Source organism: Myotis davidii, unplaced genomic scaffold (assembly GCF_000327345.1).
Source record: "Myotis davidii unplaced genomic scaffold, ASM32734v1 scaffold38, whole genome shotgun sequence".
NCBI classification, from domain to species: Eukaryota; Metazoa; Chordata; class Mammalia; order Chiroptera; family Vespertilionidae; genus Myotis; species Myotis davidii.
Window position 1 is genome coordinate 1,713,702 of NW_006291383.1, and position 19,932 is coordinate 1,733,633.

The 19,932-nt window shown below is 37.8% G+C and overlaps 1 protein-coding gene across 6 annotated transcripts in view; it reads right to left on the reverse strand.

Annotated features, from left to right (window-relative positions):
- WDR7 (WD repeat domain 7) overlaps positions 1-19,932 on the reverse strand; it is a 288,252-nt gene that overhangs the window by 96,912 nt on the left and 171,408 nt on the right. For all 6 annotated transcript variants that reach the window (XM_006764456.2, XM_006764458.2, XM_006764460.2 and 3 more), the window contains one exon: positions 17,338-17,559. In XM_006764456.2, coding sequence (XP_006764519.1) covers positions 17,338-17,559 — 222 coding nt within the window. The remainder of the gene's footprint in view (positions 1-17,337; positions 17,560-19,932) is intronic.

Here is a 19,932-nt window from a genome sequence, read left to right on the forward strand (position 1 = left end):
AAAGGAATTTCACATCCATGGTATTGATTTAATTTGATATTATTATTTATATAATAACTTCATATCTAAGCAGTATATTATAGAACAATGTATTCAAACTTTTTTTTCTATTCCAACATACTCGAAGAAAATGATATATTACCAAACCCTGTCTTATTATGGCAGGTCGGGAGCAGAATATCGTGAGTATAATTTGAGAAACTCCTCTGCGGGATTCACATATGTTCCCCACTCCACACCTTGGCCCTGTCCCTTCTAGTTAGGAAACAAAAGCTACCCTCCTATCTCCAGTGAGTGAAAATCATGGATAGTAGAGAGCTCTGAAGTAAGATCTGTATTCTAACCTCAAGCCCACAATTAAAAAATATATAGATAGACAGATAGATAAATATAGATATAGATATGTATATACATATACACACACATCTATATATATAGATGTGTGTGTATATATATAGAAGATGTGTGTATATAGAGAGAGATATATACATATCTCTCTCTATATATAAATTTTTAAAATTTATTTCAGAGAGAAGAAGGGAGAGGGAGAGAAATATCAATGACAAGAATCATCGATTGGCTGCTTCCTGCACACCCCCTACTGGGGATGGAGCCCACGACCTGAGCATGTTCCCTGATTGGGAATCAAACCATGACTTCCTGGTTCATAAGTGGACACTCAACCAGTGAGCCACACCGGCTGGGCCCAAACCTACAATTTGATCTTAGGCATTCATTTCCTTATCTAATGACATACAATAAGATGGGAGAGAGACCTGAGGATTAAATGACCTAACACCCTCTTTGCTTAACACAGGATAGGCTCTTGACCTATTCCTCCCCCTCCATCTCCCAGTATATAATTACACAGAAATTGTTTCTTATTTTCTTCATGACAGGTATTAATTTGTATATTATACTAAGACTTCACAAATGGACTTTTGTAAAAGTGGAAAACTACTAGGATTCTAGTTCTTTTAAATATATATCCTATCTAATAAAAGAGTAATATACAAATTAACCGTCACTCCCTCACTCCCTCACTCTGTCACAAAGATGGCGGCAGCCACGGAGCTGGAGCAAGCAGGAGGCTTGGGTTGCCCCTGGAAATGGAGGAAGCCAAGCTTCCCCCCTGCCCTAGCCGGAGTTGGGCTCCACTCAAGGCTACAAAGTTTCAATTATAGAAGATAAATAAATCCCAGATACCTGCTTCGAGCAGGTATGGCCTCTGCTCAAGGAAGGGCTCAGACCAAGGCTATAAAGCTTCAATTATAGAAGTTAAATAAATCCCAGATATCTGCTTCCAGCCCGCGGCTGTGGCCAGCCTGAAAACAGCCCTCAGGCCCTCCCCCAGGCTGGCCACACCCCCATGGGGTGAGGGTCCCCACTGGGGGGCTTGGCCAGCCTGCCAACAGCCATCAGCCCCTCACCCAGGCTAGCCACACCCCCATGGGAGGGTCCCACACTGGGGGGCTGTGGCCAGCCTGCAAACAGCCATCAGCCCCTCACCCAGGCTAGCCACACCCCCATGGGGTGAGGGTCCCCACTGGGGGGCTTGGCCAGCCTGCCAACAGCCATCAGCCCCTCACCCAGGCTAGCCACACCCCCATGGGGTGAGGGTCCCCACTGGGGGGCTTGGCCAGCCTGCCAACAGCCATCAGCCCCTCACCCAGGCTAGCCACACCCCCATGGGGTGAGGGTCCCCACTGGGTGGCTTAGCCAGCCTGAAATGAGCCCTCAAGCCCTCACCCAGGCTGGCCACACCCCCATGGGGTAAGGGTCCCCACTGGGGGGCTGGACAGGCCTGCAAAAAGTCATCTGCCCCTTACCCAGGCTGGCCAGGCACCCCAGCGGGACCCCAACCCTGATCTGGGACACTCTTTAGGGCAAACCAGCCGGCCCCCACCCGTGCTCCAGGCCTCTATCCTAAATAATAAACGTATAATGTGCAAATTAACCCTAACAGCAGAACGACTGGGAATGACTGGTCACTATGACACACACTGACCACCAGGGGGCAGACGCTCAATGCAGGAGATGCCTCCTGGTGGTCAGTGCACTCCCACAGGGGGAGCTCTGCTCAACCACAAGCCAGGCTGATGGCTGCCAGCACAGCGGTGGTGGTGGGAGCCTCTCCCACCTCCTCAGCAGTGCTAAGGATGTCCAACTACAGCTAAGGCCTGCTCCCTGCTGGCAAGTGGACATCCCCCGAGGGCTCCCGGGCTGCCAGAGGGATGTCTGACTGCCAGCTTAGGCCCGAACCCCCCGCTCCCCCCAGGGAGCGGGCCTAAGCCAGAAGGTGGACATCCCCTGAGGGGTCCCAGACTGCGAGAGGGCACAGGTTGGGCTGAGGGACCCCCCACCCCCGCCACCCCCCAGTGCACAATTTTTGTGCACCAGGCCTCTAGTATATATAAAATATAAAGCATTTTACCAAAGAGTATGAAAAAGTAAAATGAATAAATGAAGGAAAGGGATGGAAAGAGGGAAGAAAGGAAAATTATATTTGTTGACTGGCTGAGAGGTGGCAGGTAGTGAGTGCACTGGGGCCTTTATATGCAGTATCTTATTTAATTCTGAAACTAGTTTTGTGGGAATATAATATTAGTTTCAAATTCGAAGATGAGGAAAACTGCTTCTCAGAAACTTAAATAACTTATTCTAGATTATACTGCTAGTAATGCCAGAATAAGGTTTGCCTGACTTGAAATCCTCTGTTTTGTCCATTATGTTATGTATAGTATTTATTTAAAAGTAATAGGTTATGTCATATTCCAAACTTAAGATGAGATCTGCAAAGAAATTTTATATTTAATATTGCAATTTAAATATATCAAGTCGCTTTTCTCCTGGTAACCCAAGAAATTGTAAACTGGTTTCATGACAATCAAATAATCGCTGAATCATTTTAACCTGTGTGAAGAATGAAAAGTCTAACAGGCATCACTCTTCAAGGATGGCTGAGACTGTTATCAGAATGATCTACATACATTAACACATAAAATGAAGACAAAGAAAAGCAAACAAATGTAACACTGGTTTCCCAACCTCCTCCTGTTATCTCTGGCCCAGTTACACTCAGCTCACAATGCGATTTTTCTTCCTCTCAAAAGCTGCAGCGGGTGAATCAAATGTGAAAGGAAGATCAATTCTGTTCCAAGACAGTCAATGAGCATAAGATCAGACCCGTTTTGGTTTATGGAGAGAATCTAATTATGCTCGCATAAATATTTGTTTATACAACTATATTACAGAGGCAGAAAAAAGAGAAAATACCTTCACCCACTCCCCCTGATGGGCCAATTTCATGGCTATTGATAGGGTAAAAAAAAAAAAAAAATTAGTTACACATACCATACCATCCATATTTATAGAAAAAGTTGTAGAGCAAAATATCTTCATGCATCATATTTTATAAAAAAAGACAAGAGCTGGAATGGTCCAACCTTCTCATTATGATAGATGAGAAAACAGGCCGAGTCAGGTTATGCACCTTCCTCTAAATCAGTGGTTCTCAACCTGTGGGTCGTGAACAATGAAAATACATCCTGCATATCAGATATTTACATTAAAATTCATAACAGTAGCAAAATTACAGTTATGAAGTAGCAACGAAAATAATTTTATGACTGGGGGTCACCACAACATGAGGAACTGTATTAAAGGGTCGCAGCATTAGGACGATTGAGAACCACTGCTCTAAATCAGAGGTCTAAAAGCCAAAGCTCCAATCTCAAAAACCAGCATTCCCTCCATGGTAACATAAAGCTTCCATAATAAATGGGTTTAAAATTATCATCATTATAACTGTGAACACGACCACATACCCCAGTGCATGGCATACTGTCTGGCACTGAGGAAGCATTAAAAATATTTGCGGAATGAATGAAGGGATTTGATTCATACTCCACTGTCCATATTTTAAGTTATCATTCAAGTAAGGTCTTGATTAAATTTCACTTTATTTACCCAGTTTTGTTGGTCTCTCAAACATGAGTCCCTGAATTTCTGGAGTGCATCTTGTTCATACCACTCAAAGAAATACAGACTTAGAAAGCTCAGATTTAGAATGGACTTGAGAGATGATCTGGCCCAGAGATCTCTAATTCTTAGTCCACAAATCTGTGGACTCACTGCAGATCTATAAATTCAGAACACTGAGTCCAATGGCATGGAGTTCACTATCATGTGGGACAGCCAGTTCCATTGTTAGGCATCTTTTTTTTTATTATATAAAACTTCAAAAAAGTAGACAGAAAAGTATAACCAGCTTCAAGAGCATGACTTCCTGGCCAATCTTGTGTCATCTAGCCCCCCACTCCCTCTTCCCAACACCCTGAATTATTTTGTAGCAAATCTCATCTGTGACTACTTCAGTATAGGTGTCTAAAAGATTGGGACTTAAATAAAATAACCACAATACTATTACCGCAGTAAAAAAATTATCAATAATTCCTAATCTCATCAAATAGCCAATTGCTGTTCACATTTTAATGATTCTCTTTCTGTTCCCCTTGCTACTTCTCCCTCTTTTTCTTTCTTTTCTTCACTTTTTTACATTTGTCTTTTCCAACCCTAATCCAAATATGTCTCTTTATTAAATCTCTTCATCTACAATTTGCCCCTCCCCCTTCTGGGAAGATATTATTTCTTTTGTCCCACTGAGATTCCTAAAATCCAATTCTGCTGTTATAGCCTTTCCATGCTATTTAAAGAGTGTTCTGACCTCTGTTACGGTATTTCTATAAATTGGCTGAAGAGATTCAGGTTTGAATTTTTAAAAAATATTTCTTAGACGTATTTCCATCAAGAAGTATATATAATGCTCAGCTGTCCCTTTTTTGGTCATCTTAAAGAGCCATTAATTGATTAGGATGGCAAAATGGTGATGTCCTCTCATCTCTTCTTCATTTATTGGCTGGAATACTGTTATCAAGAAGAATTTTCTCTCATCATCCATTTTGTTACAATGAGATGATTTGTATAAAATACACAGAGTAAATGTTTATTTCTCTTTATTTATGAGTTTTCACAATAACAAGTTTATTTCTGGCATCATTCAGAAGCGATGCTGAGGTTTGTGTGGTTTTCCCCTCAGTATCAGATCAAACACTTGAATCAAAATAAGTTGATGTGTTTCTGTTTCGATCCACTGTGCTTATTTTTATTGCCTTTTTACCTGTCTTTAAATATAAATAATTTAACTTGCTTCTGAATTGTGAGTCATGTGGGGAACCATTTCCACAACAAATTAGTTTACTTTTAGCACTCATATGATTTCATATAATATATAAATAAAATTTCAAGTAGGTATCAAATATAAAACAGATTGACTGTCTTAAACTGTAAGTTTTTAGAGCAAAATCACTTGTATCTCTAAACCCATTAGAATAAAACTAGTCAAAAACTAAATTGAAATTCTTAACAATATCTTTAAAAAACGATTTGTAACAAAAAGAGAATCAATACCATGTAGGAGTTTTTAAAATGGTTTTGGATAACATATTTCTCAGATTTCAAGTTTAATTTAAATTTTTAGTCTTTTCTTATTTTATCAAACTTCTGTTTCCTATATACTCTAAGTTGTATGTATCCTTTAATATCTGTGAGACTATCTATATGCTTTCTTGTTCTACTTGTCATAACTTCATGCCAATTTCTTGCATTAGAATCTTTGTGCTAATATTTACTTCAACCTGCTTCATCCCTTACAATCCTCTCACTGTTCCATAAAAAAAAATTTTTTTGAAAATATTTAAGTTTTGCAGTTCATCTGAAGGTGACCATACCACAAAGATTCTGGCATTTTGAGGGAAAAAGCTAAATAAAAGGGTATCTGAAAGTGACATTTCCTCAGTAATACATTCAAATATGAATTTTCACATAGTAACTTACTAATCATAATTGAGAGCAAGGACTCTGCTCACTGGATTATTCCTGTCAGGAATGAACTACATTACTTTTCTTGGTTTCCACATGTAGAAGGCAGGAGTAACTGCCCATCTCTACTTTCTACACAGTCATGCAGTTTAAATATGATAATGTTCCTTGTTCAATCATCTGAGTATCTTGAAGTCAAAAGGCCACAAAACACATCATTGCCCCCAGAGTTAGGCTAATATTGTCACTAAGATTGGAAGTGCTTAAATTTAAGAGCAAAAACACTTCTAATTAATAGCTTCATCAACAGCTAAGATTTTAAAACATACACTGTATTAAAATTTAATCCTTGCATTTTCGTATTTGAGATGTAATAGTCCTACAAATTTATCAACCCATTAACTTTATAAACATTACAATACTGTACTTTAAATGGAAAGCCATGAATTATTACTACGGATAGTTCATTATAATTGAAATATATTGTGAATCACAGCAAGGTGAAATCAGTTCTAGGTCCCAATCAAAATATTTAAATAAATTCATGTCTGGATAACATGGGAAAAACTGACTGCTTATCACTAGTGAGATGGCACCGGAGTCTACCAACTTATCTGTAGCCCTTTTCTTGAGGTTGACAGAACAACTCACAATTCAACTTGTATTAAAAATGGAAAAACAAATGTCAACAGGCTGCTGCTTTATTATTGGAAACTCACTATCCATAGCTCAGCTCTCAAAAGAACAAATACATCTTACCATAAGAATGAAGATTATTAAAAATAATATCAAACTAATTATAATCTCATTCATAGAATTCAAATACCTTGGTAGCCCTCATCTTTAGGAAATATCAGGATATAAAATTAGACCAATAAAAAATGCACTATCTCAAAGGTAGATGAGGTGCTTTCTAATATCATCTTTGCAGTCAAGGCTATTCATTAAATACAAAACAAAAGTGCCACCCTACTTGCAAATACATAATACCACCAAGGGGGCAATCACCTTGATGCTCAAAAGTTAGAAAGGCAGCAAAGAGTTTAGAAAGAAAAATCTGCTGTGTTAGGTATGTCAGGAAGGCAACCAGATAAGCAAATGTCAAAGACGTTATCTTCAAGGATTTATATAATCCTAGCCATAAAACACATGATTCAGAGAGCGAAAAATCTGTTGACCAAAATCTTTTCTGCCAGTGCAGTGATGAGGGGCTCACCTCACATTTGCCGCCTCCGAATAGGATCGAGTCATAAGTCACCCATTAGCTCTACTTTCCTTAACATCATTTCTGTCTCTCGTCCAGTTGTGGTTAATTTGGGTTCTGGCTTATATAATTTGCTTTAATGACTTGGTGCTCTTCCAAATCACAGCACAGACAATGCTTTAATATTAAGTTGAAGCATGTGAAATAGCCAATAAGGCATACCTCATTTCATTGCACTTGGCTTTATTGTGCTTCACAGATGCTGGGTTTTTACAAATTGAAGGCAAGCCCCTCCACCAACAAAAACATTACGCTTGCTCTATTGCGGTGGTCTGGTGCTGAACCCACAGTATCTCTGACGGCTGCCTATATTTGACCACTTTGACTTTAAAGAATGGCATTGTCATGGGGTACAAGCTAACACTTGATACATCGTAGTCCTTACTACACCACACCTGCAGCATATGCACTTAGGGACAAGAGTCACATGGGGCTTCTACCTTTGTGCACTCAGGTGACTACATATATGTGAGATAAGGGAGGCACTAAATATAAAGACTAACTTTTTAATATTTTACATCCATTGAATAAGCACATTATTTATGTAATTATATATATATATACACATCCACAAAGGTACAATCTACTGTGCAGATACCAAAATTAACTTGATTGACAACCTATAGGTTCAGCATAATGATTTCTGGGCAATGAAAACAGCTTGAATGACATACTGCCTATAACTATATAATATTACTATACTTTCGGAGTGGCCACATCAATATTTTAGGGCTTGTGCTACTGCCCAGAACTCTCTTCTTCCCAGAAGCAGAATGACCTGCTCCACTCAAGCCAATGCCATAGGAAGCTCTGGGAGGGCAGAGGACTGGGTCTGGAGACATTCTGAGCAGACTGCTCTGTAATGCAATGGTCGGTCAGACAAAGTAGAATTTTAAAGGAGCTCAGGCTTAATACATTACCTTTTCTTGGCCTAAACTTCTCTAGTGCTTAAAAATTCAAAGAGTCCTCCACCTACCAATAGTGATCCCCTATAAACCATTCAATAGGAAAACACTAGTAAGCCCTCTGCCTGCCATTCTCATCCTTTCCTAATGCCAGATGCTGCCCGGTGACTGACAACTGCAGCTGAAATGGACACCACTGCAACATTCTACAATATCTAATGGAAGTGGACTGCCTTTTCTATTCTGGAAAAAGTACATGGGAATGTCTACTGGGACTGCGGATTATAGGAACCATTTCTTCAGTCTGATAAAGTAGCGAGTAGCAGACCCAGAAATCCATAGCAATTAAAAGGCAAATAAAAGTTAAATATAGAATTTGTACATCTATTGTACATTATAATCAAATATCTGATCTTGTTAACAAATCATTAATTATTCCTTATCACTAACATCCCTGAGAAGTAGTAGGTAAGTGATGGGACATTACTAGGCCATTGAAATGCAAATTTGGAACAACAGTTGCCAACCATCATTTATTTATCTGTAAATGCAGAACAGAGTTAGTTGTGCTGACCACACATGGGCAGAGTGCAGCTTTGTGAGGCCTGGTGCAGTTCTGTTGTAAGCCTACCCCTTTCAGTAGGTACATGACTACATTGCCTAGGGATCTATTCAGCTATGATAAAGGTACTTCTCAGAAAGAAACATAGAGAACAATTTCTTGGTCAGTCTTTCAAAACATAAAATAATAACTCGATTCAAAAAAAATACTATAATAACTCGATTCAAAAAAATATTTATGGTGAAAATAATTGGTTCATTATAAAGGACCAAGCAGAGAATAAAATTTTAGTGATTTGCAAGTTCTGACTTATTAGATTGGATTTTAGAATTTTAATGATCAATTATTTCTTCTAGGACAGTTACCAATTTATAGTCTCTCAGCTCCAAATCTACCACCTCCCCCTGGCTTTGTAAGAGTAGTGCTGGACTCTGTAAGCACCTCTTTGCCAGCAGGCAGAATGTTAAGCTTTGTCAACAGAGGTCAGCAGAGTGATCCTGCAAGAGGAAAGACACTTCCCCGCAAGCAGCTCTGGCCTGCCAACCCTGGGAAATGGCTGGCTGCTCTGACTCAGGTGGACCATCACTTGCCCCCAGTAACAGGTGCTGCATCAGAGCACCTCCAGCCCCATCTCTCCCCGCTGCTCACAGGCAACAACAGGCCTTGCCCTTGGGCAGGCTTGCTCACGCCCCATAGGCTGGGGGTTTCCTCAGTAGCTCCACCTCCTTGGAAAGAGGGTCTCTCCCAGTCCCTAGTTCCCTTATTATCCATTTTACTTCATCCTAGACAAGTAGCTGATCTTCTGTTACTTCTGAACCCCTAGGAGATTCTTTTACCTCTTTTGGTCGTCAGCCACACAAATCTACGTTTCTTTTTCTATCTGTATGCATACTCAAAACCTTCTGTCTCAAGATTCCTTCTAATGTAGTCCCTTTTCTTATTTGTAACTGGGAGAACCACTTTTAGTACTTTGGTCACTGTTATTTAAGACCCTTGAATAGATACTATTTACTATAATATTGAATAAAAATGTACACATTTATGTCCCTATTTTGTTCACTAGTTTATGCAAAAGCTACTGAGTTTTTGTTATTTGTCTTGCTAATTAATTATCTAGCTACCCCTGAGTGATATGATCTACCTTAGGTTCTTTTTGTTTGTTTTTTAAATCTTTATTGTTAAAAGTATTACCTATATCCCTCTTCCCACCCACCCACCCCCCATTGACATACAGTACAGCATAGGGAATTAGTCAATATTGTAATAACTATATACTGTGCCAGATGAGTTCTCTAGACTTACCAGGAGGATCACCTTGGAAATTATATAAATGTCTAACCATTATGGCTTACATCTGAAACTATTATAAAATAATATTGAACCCAAACTGACATATAAATTGAAAAAAGACATATAAATTGGAAAAAGACATATAAATTGGAAGGACCATTCTGCAGAGCTGTCAGAAAACCTCAGACCAAGATTATTTAAAAACCAGAACTAGGAATGTCCTATGGGAAAAAAGGAGGGCCGGGAGTTGCCATTTGCAATACTAACACCTGTCACTGACTCAACTACACTCAGACAGTCCGGGGAACAAGAAAGCACGGACATTTAAAGTTGAACTAAAATTGAAAACCTAATCAAGGTAACTAATACATACATTAGATGGTTTTCAGAGTCTTATACCAATGCTTCATCACAATCTAGACCAAAAAATTGTTATAATGACTTCATACTATATTCCTATAAGGTACAAATCTCAAACTACCACAGATATTATATTTAGTTACTGAACTAAGTTCAATATTACACAAGTCCATGAAGCTGGATATGTGTAGGGGATATGTGATGTAGAAAGAACTGTAGCCTGGTAAGCTGATATAAGAATCCCATAAGGAGGGAGGGCAGAAAATACATTCAAGATGCTCAGTGTCAAACACATGGCATAGCTGTGGAACCTATAAAAACAGATAGAACAATTGGCACAGAGCAAAGAAAGTAAGATAACCAAGTTCAAGTGGCAGCAATAAACATAAGAAATCTACCATATAGTTAGAGAAAGAATAATCACATTAATCATTTCACAGAACCTTGCAATTTTAGATGGCGTGGCTTTAGAAATAACCTTGTCCAACTTGCTTGTTTTATAGAAGAGGAACCTAAAGCCCATCAATGCAGTGAATTAACAAAAAATGATTGAAAATTAAAGTTATTTTTGGAGAACAAGGATGGGATTACATCACCAAACAGGGCCTATAATGCAAGTGTCAGATCTCTGTTAAAAATGATAAAGCTGTTACACAACATAAATTATTTACAAGGAAAAACATAAGAACAGTGAAAATTTCCATTGGATCTGAGCTTCATATTGTTGATGTGGTTAAAATAAGAAACAACGTAAAACACATGTTTTTACCGAAAAACTTGGTGTTTTAGTATATTTTTACATAAATCTTCTAGGAACAACGTGCTTTGCCACAAACAGTGGGAATATGTATATATTGTAGGAAAAGTATTCTGGGCTTGGGGGGTAGGGAGAATGTAACTGGATTCAAATCCCTTACAAGACAGGCAACCTTAAGGAAATTATTAAATTTCTGTGAGTATCAGTTAACTCATATATAAAATATTGACAGCAATACCTACCTCCTAAGGTTCTTAAAAAGATTTTAAAACGTAGCATATATACATATAAATCTCCTATTAGATAACAATGCTTTAAAAAGAGCTATTTGTTTTCCTTATCCTCCTATGAACATTTCTAGTAAAAATAATAACTACTAACATTTGACTAACACTTGAACGTCAGGCACTTTCTAAATGCTTTCCATACACTAATTTTTCTTAATCCTCATAATAATTCTGTGAGGTAAGTGCTATCATTATTCCCATGTTTAGTTAAAGAAACTGAGCTACCAGTTATTTTGTGTTGATATTAAGACTGAAACCCAACTAAGCCAGAACAATAAAATTCCAATAAAAAAGCTGAACTACCTCAAGAATTAGCTCTGATAGCCTGGCCGATGTGGCTTAGTGGTTGAGTGTCCACCTATAAGCCAGGAGGTCATGGTTTGATTGCCTGTCAAGGCACTTGCCTGGTTTGCAGGCTTGATCCCCAATAGGAGCCATGCAGAAGGCAGCTGACTGATGATTCTCTCTCATCATTGATGTCTCCAAGTCTCTCTCCCTCTGCCTTACCCTCTGAAATAAAAAATGTATATTTCTTTTAAAAAAGAATTAGCTCTGAGGCTAATATAAATGCCACCTATTTACTCTGATTAGTTCCCTTTTTCTCTTCCCTCTTAAAATACAAAGAAAACTATAATTTGTACATTAAAGTAGTTTAATGACCAGAACAACCATATAACAATTAAAACTAAAGAATTCTATATTATAGTAGGTTCCTCTACTCTGGTTACAAAAGAAAATTACATATGAGCCTTTAAAAATAACATAGATGCCCAAATTCCACCCCCTACTTCCTGAATACGAACTCTAGGGTAATGCTTACGTATTCTTAAAGCACTCTACATTTGAGTTTAGTGCATAGCCGAGTGAAGAATTACAGCTCTAAGCACAGACGGTGTAATGGCGATGCAAATAAAGTGGCACCTGGACCAGATGATTTTCAAAGGCAAAATGACAAATGAGAAGTGATGGGAAAGAACATGGAAAGCTGAGTTGGTGCAATGAGAATGAATGAATGAAGTTGACAGTGGAGTAAGAAGCCAGATAAGAAGGCAAGATTCCATCCCAGGGCCGGAAAGGCCAGGTTAGAAAAATGAGGCTAAGCAATGAGTAATGCAATCCCTGTGTCCACAGCAGCAACTGTGGACAACACAATCTGATGACTTGTTTGTAAACTTTGAAAATATACACTCCTTTGTCATTGCTTATCCTTGCAAGCGGCATGCTGCTTTCCTCGTCATTGTTGGTACCTTTTCTGTATCTTGTGCCTACCACTGGTTTTGCTACCACTAGTTGTCCTAATCTTGCTGCTAAAACATTTGAGATTTGGTTTAACTTTCTTACCTTAAAACTTAGGAAATAAATTCATTATAAAATCATCCTCAACCAATATTAACAAATTCATTAAACAAAACGGGCATTGTTAGGAAGCACAGGAAGTATTTGGAGAATCATTTGCACAATAGCAGACTACAACAGAATGAAGTCAAACATAGCACCATAGGAAACTAAATACAGTTTCTCACATAACTGAAATATCCCTTAAGTGACATCAAACTGAAGCGTCTATTTGGTGGTATTATAATTGAGCTAATTAAGAGGAACATAACTTATTGTTTTTAAAAACATAATAATAACAATTTATTCTAACAAACTCTTGGAGTTCTTATCCATTTTTAATTTAATGACTATGTTTTGAGAATTGAATGAAATCTGTGAATCCTTTTCCCAGAACAAAAACACAAATGCACATAAAGACAGTATTTTCCATGTAACATCAGTGAGATTATACACCTTGGCTAGCTGATGAACTCTAATATTATGATATTTCTAAAGCCCCACTGTAGTGAAAAAGTGATTTTTTTTTTCCTAATCGAAATATTTCACACCACAGATACAAGCCAGTTCACAACTACAGCAGCGTGGATTTTGCACACATTTATATCTCCATGGCACCAGTACATCCCTAAAGAACGATTCAATAAATGTTCAGATTTAAAGGTGGCCTGGTACCTGCTGCCTTGATCCTCCTTTTTTCAGCGCCACTTCTGAATCTTTCTTGTTTGTAACACAAGGAAACTATTTGAAATGGTGAACATACACTGATTTGGAGTTAGGAGATAGGTGTTCAAGTCCTGGCTTGGTACTTTTTAGCAGTATGACCTTAAAACATTTAACCGGTGCCCTCAATTTATTGTCTGCAGGAAGAAAGTCTAATCCAAAGCCTCAGTTTCTTCGTCTGAAAAATGGGAATAATATTAGGACTTATTTGATAGGATTAGAAGATCACATAAGATAATACGGGCAAAATGCCTGCCACAGCAGAAATGCTCAGTAACTATTATTAACGTGTCTTGTGTTGTGCTAGGTGCTGGATGAAATATCTGTCTTGCAGGGAAATAGGAGCTCTGTCTAAAGCTGGAATAAAAAGTGTGTTAAATAAATAGCAGCCCTGCTCTCCATTTCTGTTGATAGAAAGGGAACTGGGTCACAGATTAATTAATTACATCAGGGGTGGGGAATACCCTGTATAAGGCCCTCAGAATCATTTGGTCTGGCTCTGCCAAGGCATTAGGGGTGCGTTAAATGTTTGACCAAATACAGCCGGCTAATATTTAAGTTGATAATTCTGTACGGCCCACAAATGATGTTATCAATATCCCAATAGCCCTTGATAGAAAGACGGTTCCACACCCCTGAGTTACATGCTGGGTGGGACCTGGAGAGGTTGCCCATCTCCGCCTCTCCATGACCAAAGCACTCACTTCCCAAGCTCATGGTGTGTTAGTGGCTAATACACCTCAACCCAGTCCCTCTGTGGGGTTTGCCTTAAATGGAAGAGAGCTGCCTCACTCAGGTTTCCCCCTCCTACCCACTCTCCACTCAGGGCACCAATGATTTGATTCCAGTAACTGACTGACACAAGGATTAAAGGCCAAGCCCTCAGTCCTAGTTCAGGACAAGTGTGAAGGGCCATCCCAGCTCCAGAGTTCCCTGAGATGGGCTGAGGCTTTCTAGGCAATTGAAATGCAATTCAACTTCTCCCCTGCCCAATCCTGCTTCTTTCACTCTCCTAAAGGTATTGATCCCAGAACAGGTCTGCATACAAATCTGCCTCAGAGTCTGCTGCCTCGGGAAATGACTTATGACACTTGCCCAAAGTAAGAAAGCTAATGAGAGATCCAAATGGAATTTACTACAGACGTGCCAGCATAATTCCACAATTATAAACTGAGCAGAAGAGACCAAATGAAAGAACCAAAGGTCCTACAAGGTAATATTATAAATAATACTGTAAAATAGTCTAACATGCTTTATTCTGTGGGTCCAAATACAAATGAAGAATCTCAGCTAAAGTTGGGCTGATGTGAAGCATCTATCGGTACATGGAAAAGAAAATGGGAAAGTCACGAAGAAGGTGAATTTCCTGAGATGTTTTCTATTCCTCTTCAGAAGCAGAGACTAATTGGACAAAAAGGGCTATAAAAAAAGAATAGTTCCGGTCTTTTATTTTATGTAAGAGTAAACTATGACCCAGAGGGACACTTCACTTACCAAGGGTACTGATAATAGAGTGGGCAAGTCTAGGCCTCTCAATCACAGAGTCCTTCAGCTTGGTCACCAATATGTGATTTTGATGTTTCATGTAAAGTGTAATACTCACAAGAGATTCATATGTATTCAAATCTAAGTATAAAATGTATTATAAAACTAAATTAAATATGCCTTTTTTAAAGGTTTTTTTTAATTTTTAAAATGTTTGTATTAACTTTAGAGAGAAAGGGAGAGAGAGAAACATTAATTGGCTGCCTCCTGCATGCCCCCTACTGGGGACCAAGCCCACAACCTGGGTATGTGCCCTGACCAGGAATCCAACTGGCCACCTTCTGGTGCATAGGACAACACTCAACCAACTGAGCCACACCGGCCAGGGCTAAACATGACTTTTGAATTAAGTATCAGTATCACTCTTCCCTCCCATCAATGTGATAATTGGGACATAAAGAGTTTTCACAGAACGGCTTTATGAGGAAGTTTAGACTTCACCTCTATACCTCTAACTACATTAGCAATTAAAGTTCATCAAATATTGTATCTTAATGGCCTTATCTCAAAATGAGGATAATAATTATTATCTCATTCAATGGGATGCCATAAAGGCTAAATTTTTAATGGTACCAATACATCTTAAATGCCATGTAAATAAATAACATGGCAATACACACACCAACTTCAAGCAGGTTAACATTATAACTGGTTAATTTAACACATAACTGATTGAAAAGAGCCTAAATAAAACACGGCATATTTAGATAGCTTAACTGTTTCTAACAAGGAGAGCAAGATTTAAGCTGATAATTATAAACTGTGGTAGGCAAATTTAATGCCAAGGAACCTAAGATCTTTGATGAAAAAGTAGGGTAATGGATGAAATTTAAAGGCAACCCCCCCCCCCAAAAGTACTTTTCAAGTTATAAAATGATAGCACAGGTTAGTCATTAAGCCCTTTCAACTAGCAACCACTGAACAGCAGCAGTTTGCATATTGGTCAAAAGCATGAGCTTTGGAACCAACACATGGTGCTGAGCCTCAAAAGGCCATTTCTTAGAGGTTTGAACTCGGCCAGGCTGACTAAACCTTTCTGTGCCCACTAGCCTAATGTGTTAAATGCAGATACCACTTTAAAAGGTGACTATGGCCCAATCGGTGAGGCTTGGTGTCAACCGATGAACTAGGAGGTCACAGTTGGATTCCCCTTCAGGGCACATGCCCAGGTTGTGGGCTCAATCCCCATAAGGGGGAGTGTAGGAGGCAGTCAATCAATGATTATCTCTCATCATTGATGTTTCTATGTTTCTATATATCTCTCTCTCTTCCTCTCTGAAATCAATAAAAATATTTTTAGAAAAAAAGAAAAGAAAAGGTGACTATGAGCACTGAGTTAATGCATAGAAAAAACTTAAAATTATGCTCAAAACAATTAGTAGCTTTATTATTGTTGGTGGTGGTGGTCTTGTTATTATTACTCTCTGATTCTCAATATCAAGTAGAGATAAAAAGATTACAAACACTAATAAATATTTGCTGCATTCTGAACCAAAGGCAGAGAAGGGGCACAACAGCTAAGTTATAATAGGGCTTCAGTAATAAAAACCTCCAATAAAGTCCCTTGACTTCACATCAAAAGTACAGGATAATGATCCAATGAAGTTCTCGGCCATCATAACTCCCAAATTAACATATATCTTTTTCCTTTGCTTAAAAGTTAAAAAAACAAACAAAAACAAAACAAAATAAAAAACACCCAAAGAACATGTTACAATTTGTTCTACAAAAAAAGGTTGTCATGTATTCAGTAGGATATTTGCTCCTTAACATGACATTAGAAATGATTTTGCAATATGGCAGGAACATTTTGACCTATGTAAAGAAGTTCCAACATTAAGGTAACAACAGACATCATTATAAAATACCCTTACCTGTTATTAACATACCAACTACAGAACTAGAGCAATATGACACAAGCCCTTTGAGCACTGATTGTAATTATTTCACCATTTTAAAACTGGTATTGGAATAGTTTTTAAATTAGAGGTAATTCACAATTCCTCATTCATGCACTTTAAAATGTTATTATTAAATGAAAATAATCGGTGTTCCACCTCCACCCCTAACTTTTCAAATCACGTTCAGGACATGTCAGGTAGTTTTCAAGAAATGATTTTGTAAGTTAAAAGTTTTAACTTAAAGCTAGCTTTCATCAATTTTGGCTAAAATTTTGACCAAATTGTGAAAACTCAAATCTCAGAAATGTGTTAAGAAAAGCATTTAAAAACCATATTTGAACTTTTGAAAAGAAGTCTGGGCAACTATGACACAGGGTAATGTGCTAAACAGATTGTCCTGCTTTCCTAACTTCATCTGAGCCTCCTTTGTGAGTTGAAACTGGGGATATAGTCAATATTCTTAGATTCTGTTAACAAATAATATGTATTGAGAAGCAATACACCAGCATTAGGAATTTCAAAACTTACAAGTATGTCTGGCCAGTGAGTAGTTGGATCCACCAGTAGTCAAACCAAATCCCTCAGGAATCTGACTAGAGCTTCGAGGTCTGGTCAACAGTTTAGGAGGTTCAATTTCAGCACCAAATTCAGCTCCTATGACTCCTAGTAAAACAATAGCAGTAGCTTGTTTCCGTCTTTCCTCATAAGATGTGGAAATTTTTTTCACTTGTGGGACACTTGGTAAGCAACCTGAAAATCAAAACATAAGAATATAAGTTAAACGAATATCAATACAAAAAAGACATGATTATAGAAACATTCATGATTGCTCATTCAGGAAAGAACAGTCTTTTTAAAAAAAATGGTACTGGGACAACTGGTTATCCACATACAAAGGAATGAATTTGGACTTCTACCTCTCACCTTGCAAAAAGTCAACTCAGAATGGATCATAGCCCTATATATTAGAGCTAAAACTAAAGAACTTGCAGAAGAAAATATAGATGCATATTTTCATGATCTTCAGTTAGTCAATGATTTCTTAGATATGATACCAAAAGCAAAAGTACTTTTAAAATATTTTTAATTGGATTTCATCAATATTAAACATGTTTGCACTTTAAATACAGTATCAAAAACGTAAAGACAACACATAGACTGAGAGAAAATACTGTCAATCATAATTGAATAAGGGATTTTATTCAGAATAGATGTTACAACTCAATAATAAGAAAATTATACTCTTAAAATTGGCAAAAAATTGAATAGCTAATTCTTCAAAGACATATGAATAGCCAATACACATATTAAAAGATGCTCAATATTGCTGGTCATTAGAAAAATGTAAATAAAAAACTCAGTGAGATACTACTTTATATCAACTGAGATGGCTGTGATAAAAAAACCAGGCAGTAAACAACATATGCTGTTGAGGATGTACAGAAATTGAAACCCTCATGCAATGCTGGTGGAATGTAAATGGTACCACTACTTTGGGAAATAGTCTGGCAGTTTATCAAAAAGATAAAAATAGCTTCCATATGGCCCAACAATTCCACTCTAGGGTATCTATCTACCCAAAAGAAATGAAAACGAATGTGCACACAAAAACTTGGACATGAATATTCACAGCAGTATTATTCATAATAGCCAAGAAGTGGAAAAAACTCAAATGTCCATCAATTAATAAATAAACAAAATGTGGTATATCCATCCAATAAAATATTATTCAGTAATAAAAAGCAATCAAGTACTGATACACACTGCAATGTGGATGACCTTGAAAACATTATACTAAGCAAAAGGTCCTTACAAAGAATCACAAATTGTATGATTCCATTTGCATAAAATGTCCAGAATAGGCAGATCTATAAAGACAGTAATCACATGAGTGATTGCCTAGAGGTGGGACAGGAGTGAAATGGTTAAGGACAGCTAATGAGTGCTAGGTTTTTGAGGTGATAAAAAGTTATAAAATTATATTATGCTTATATCTGCACAACTCCAAATATACTAAGAATCACTGAATTTTATGTTTTAAAAGGATAGATTTTATGAAATATAAATTTTATCTCAATGACTCTCTTTTACAAAAGATTGCTCATTAATTCATTTATAAATTTTCCCACTAATTTAACAAATATTTATTGAGCATCTACTTAGGGCCAGGAAATTGGAGACATAAAAATAAATAGTCCAGGTTCTCAAGAGCTTACTAGTGCACATAAACAAGACGAGCCTGTTCACAAAGAAAGAAATGATGAATTTAAGACTCAAACGATAGCCCGACCAGTGTGGCTTAGTGGTTGAACCAATTCCACCCATGAACCAAGTCACAGTTAGACTCCTGGTTAGGGTACATGCCTGGGTTGCAGGCTCAATCCCCAGTAGAGGGCCTTTGCTTAGTCCTTTGCTCAGTCCTACCCTAACCTCGACCTTTTATTTTTTGTTTGGTGTTTATTATGTGATATTACCAGCATCCATTAAATTACATAGAGAATAAAGAATATCATGATATACATGTACACAAACAACGTAGTATAATCTGCACACAATCTTATTTTACTAAAATGTAATGAACTAATGTGAATATAACTAAAGTCTACTGTGGATTGTGTCTTCACTACCCCTTCCTCACATCATAATCCTGACCTTATCAAAGGTTTTTTAATCTATTGTATAACCATATCAGTGTCACCTGAAATGTATATTTTCTGGCCTCGAACACTTGCATTCTCAGGATAAACTCTGGATAGACTGAAGAATGAATGGAAGGATGGAAGGATGGATAGATGTGATTTGATCAATAGGTAGGTAAATAGACCAATCAATACACAGACCCTGAACTAAATTTGCTAATCAAGTTGTGTGTTTTTTTTTTACATTTGTGTCCACGGGTGAGATTGGACTGAAACTTTCTTTTCATATACTATTCTTGTTGGGTCTCAGTGGCAATATAATACAAGCCTCAAAAACTGAGTTAAGTAACTTTCTCTCCCCAGTTCTTTGAAAACAGTTAAATGATTCTTGTAGCTTGTCTCAGGACATTCCTACATTCCCCTTCTGGAGTCGGAAGGCAGGGGATGAAGTTGAGGTGTAAGGAGGAGTTGGGTGAAGGTATAT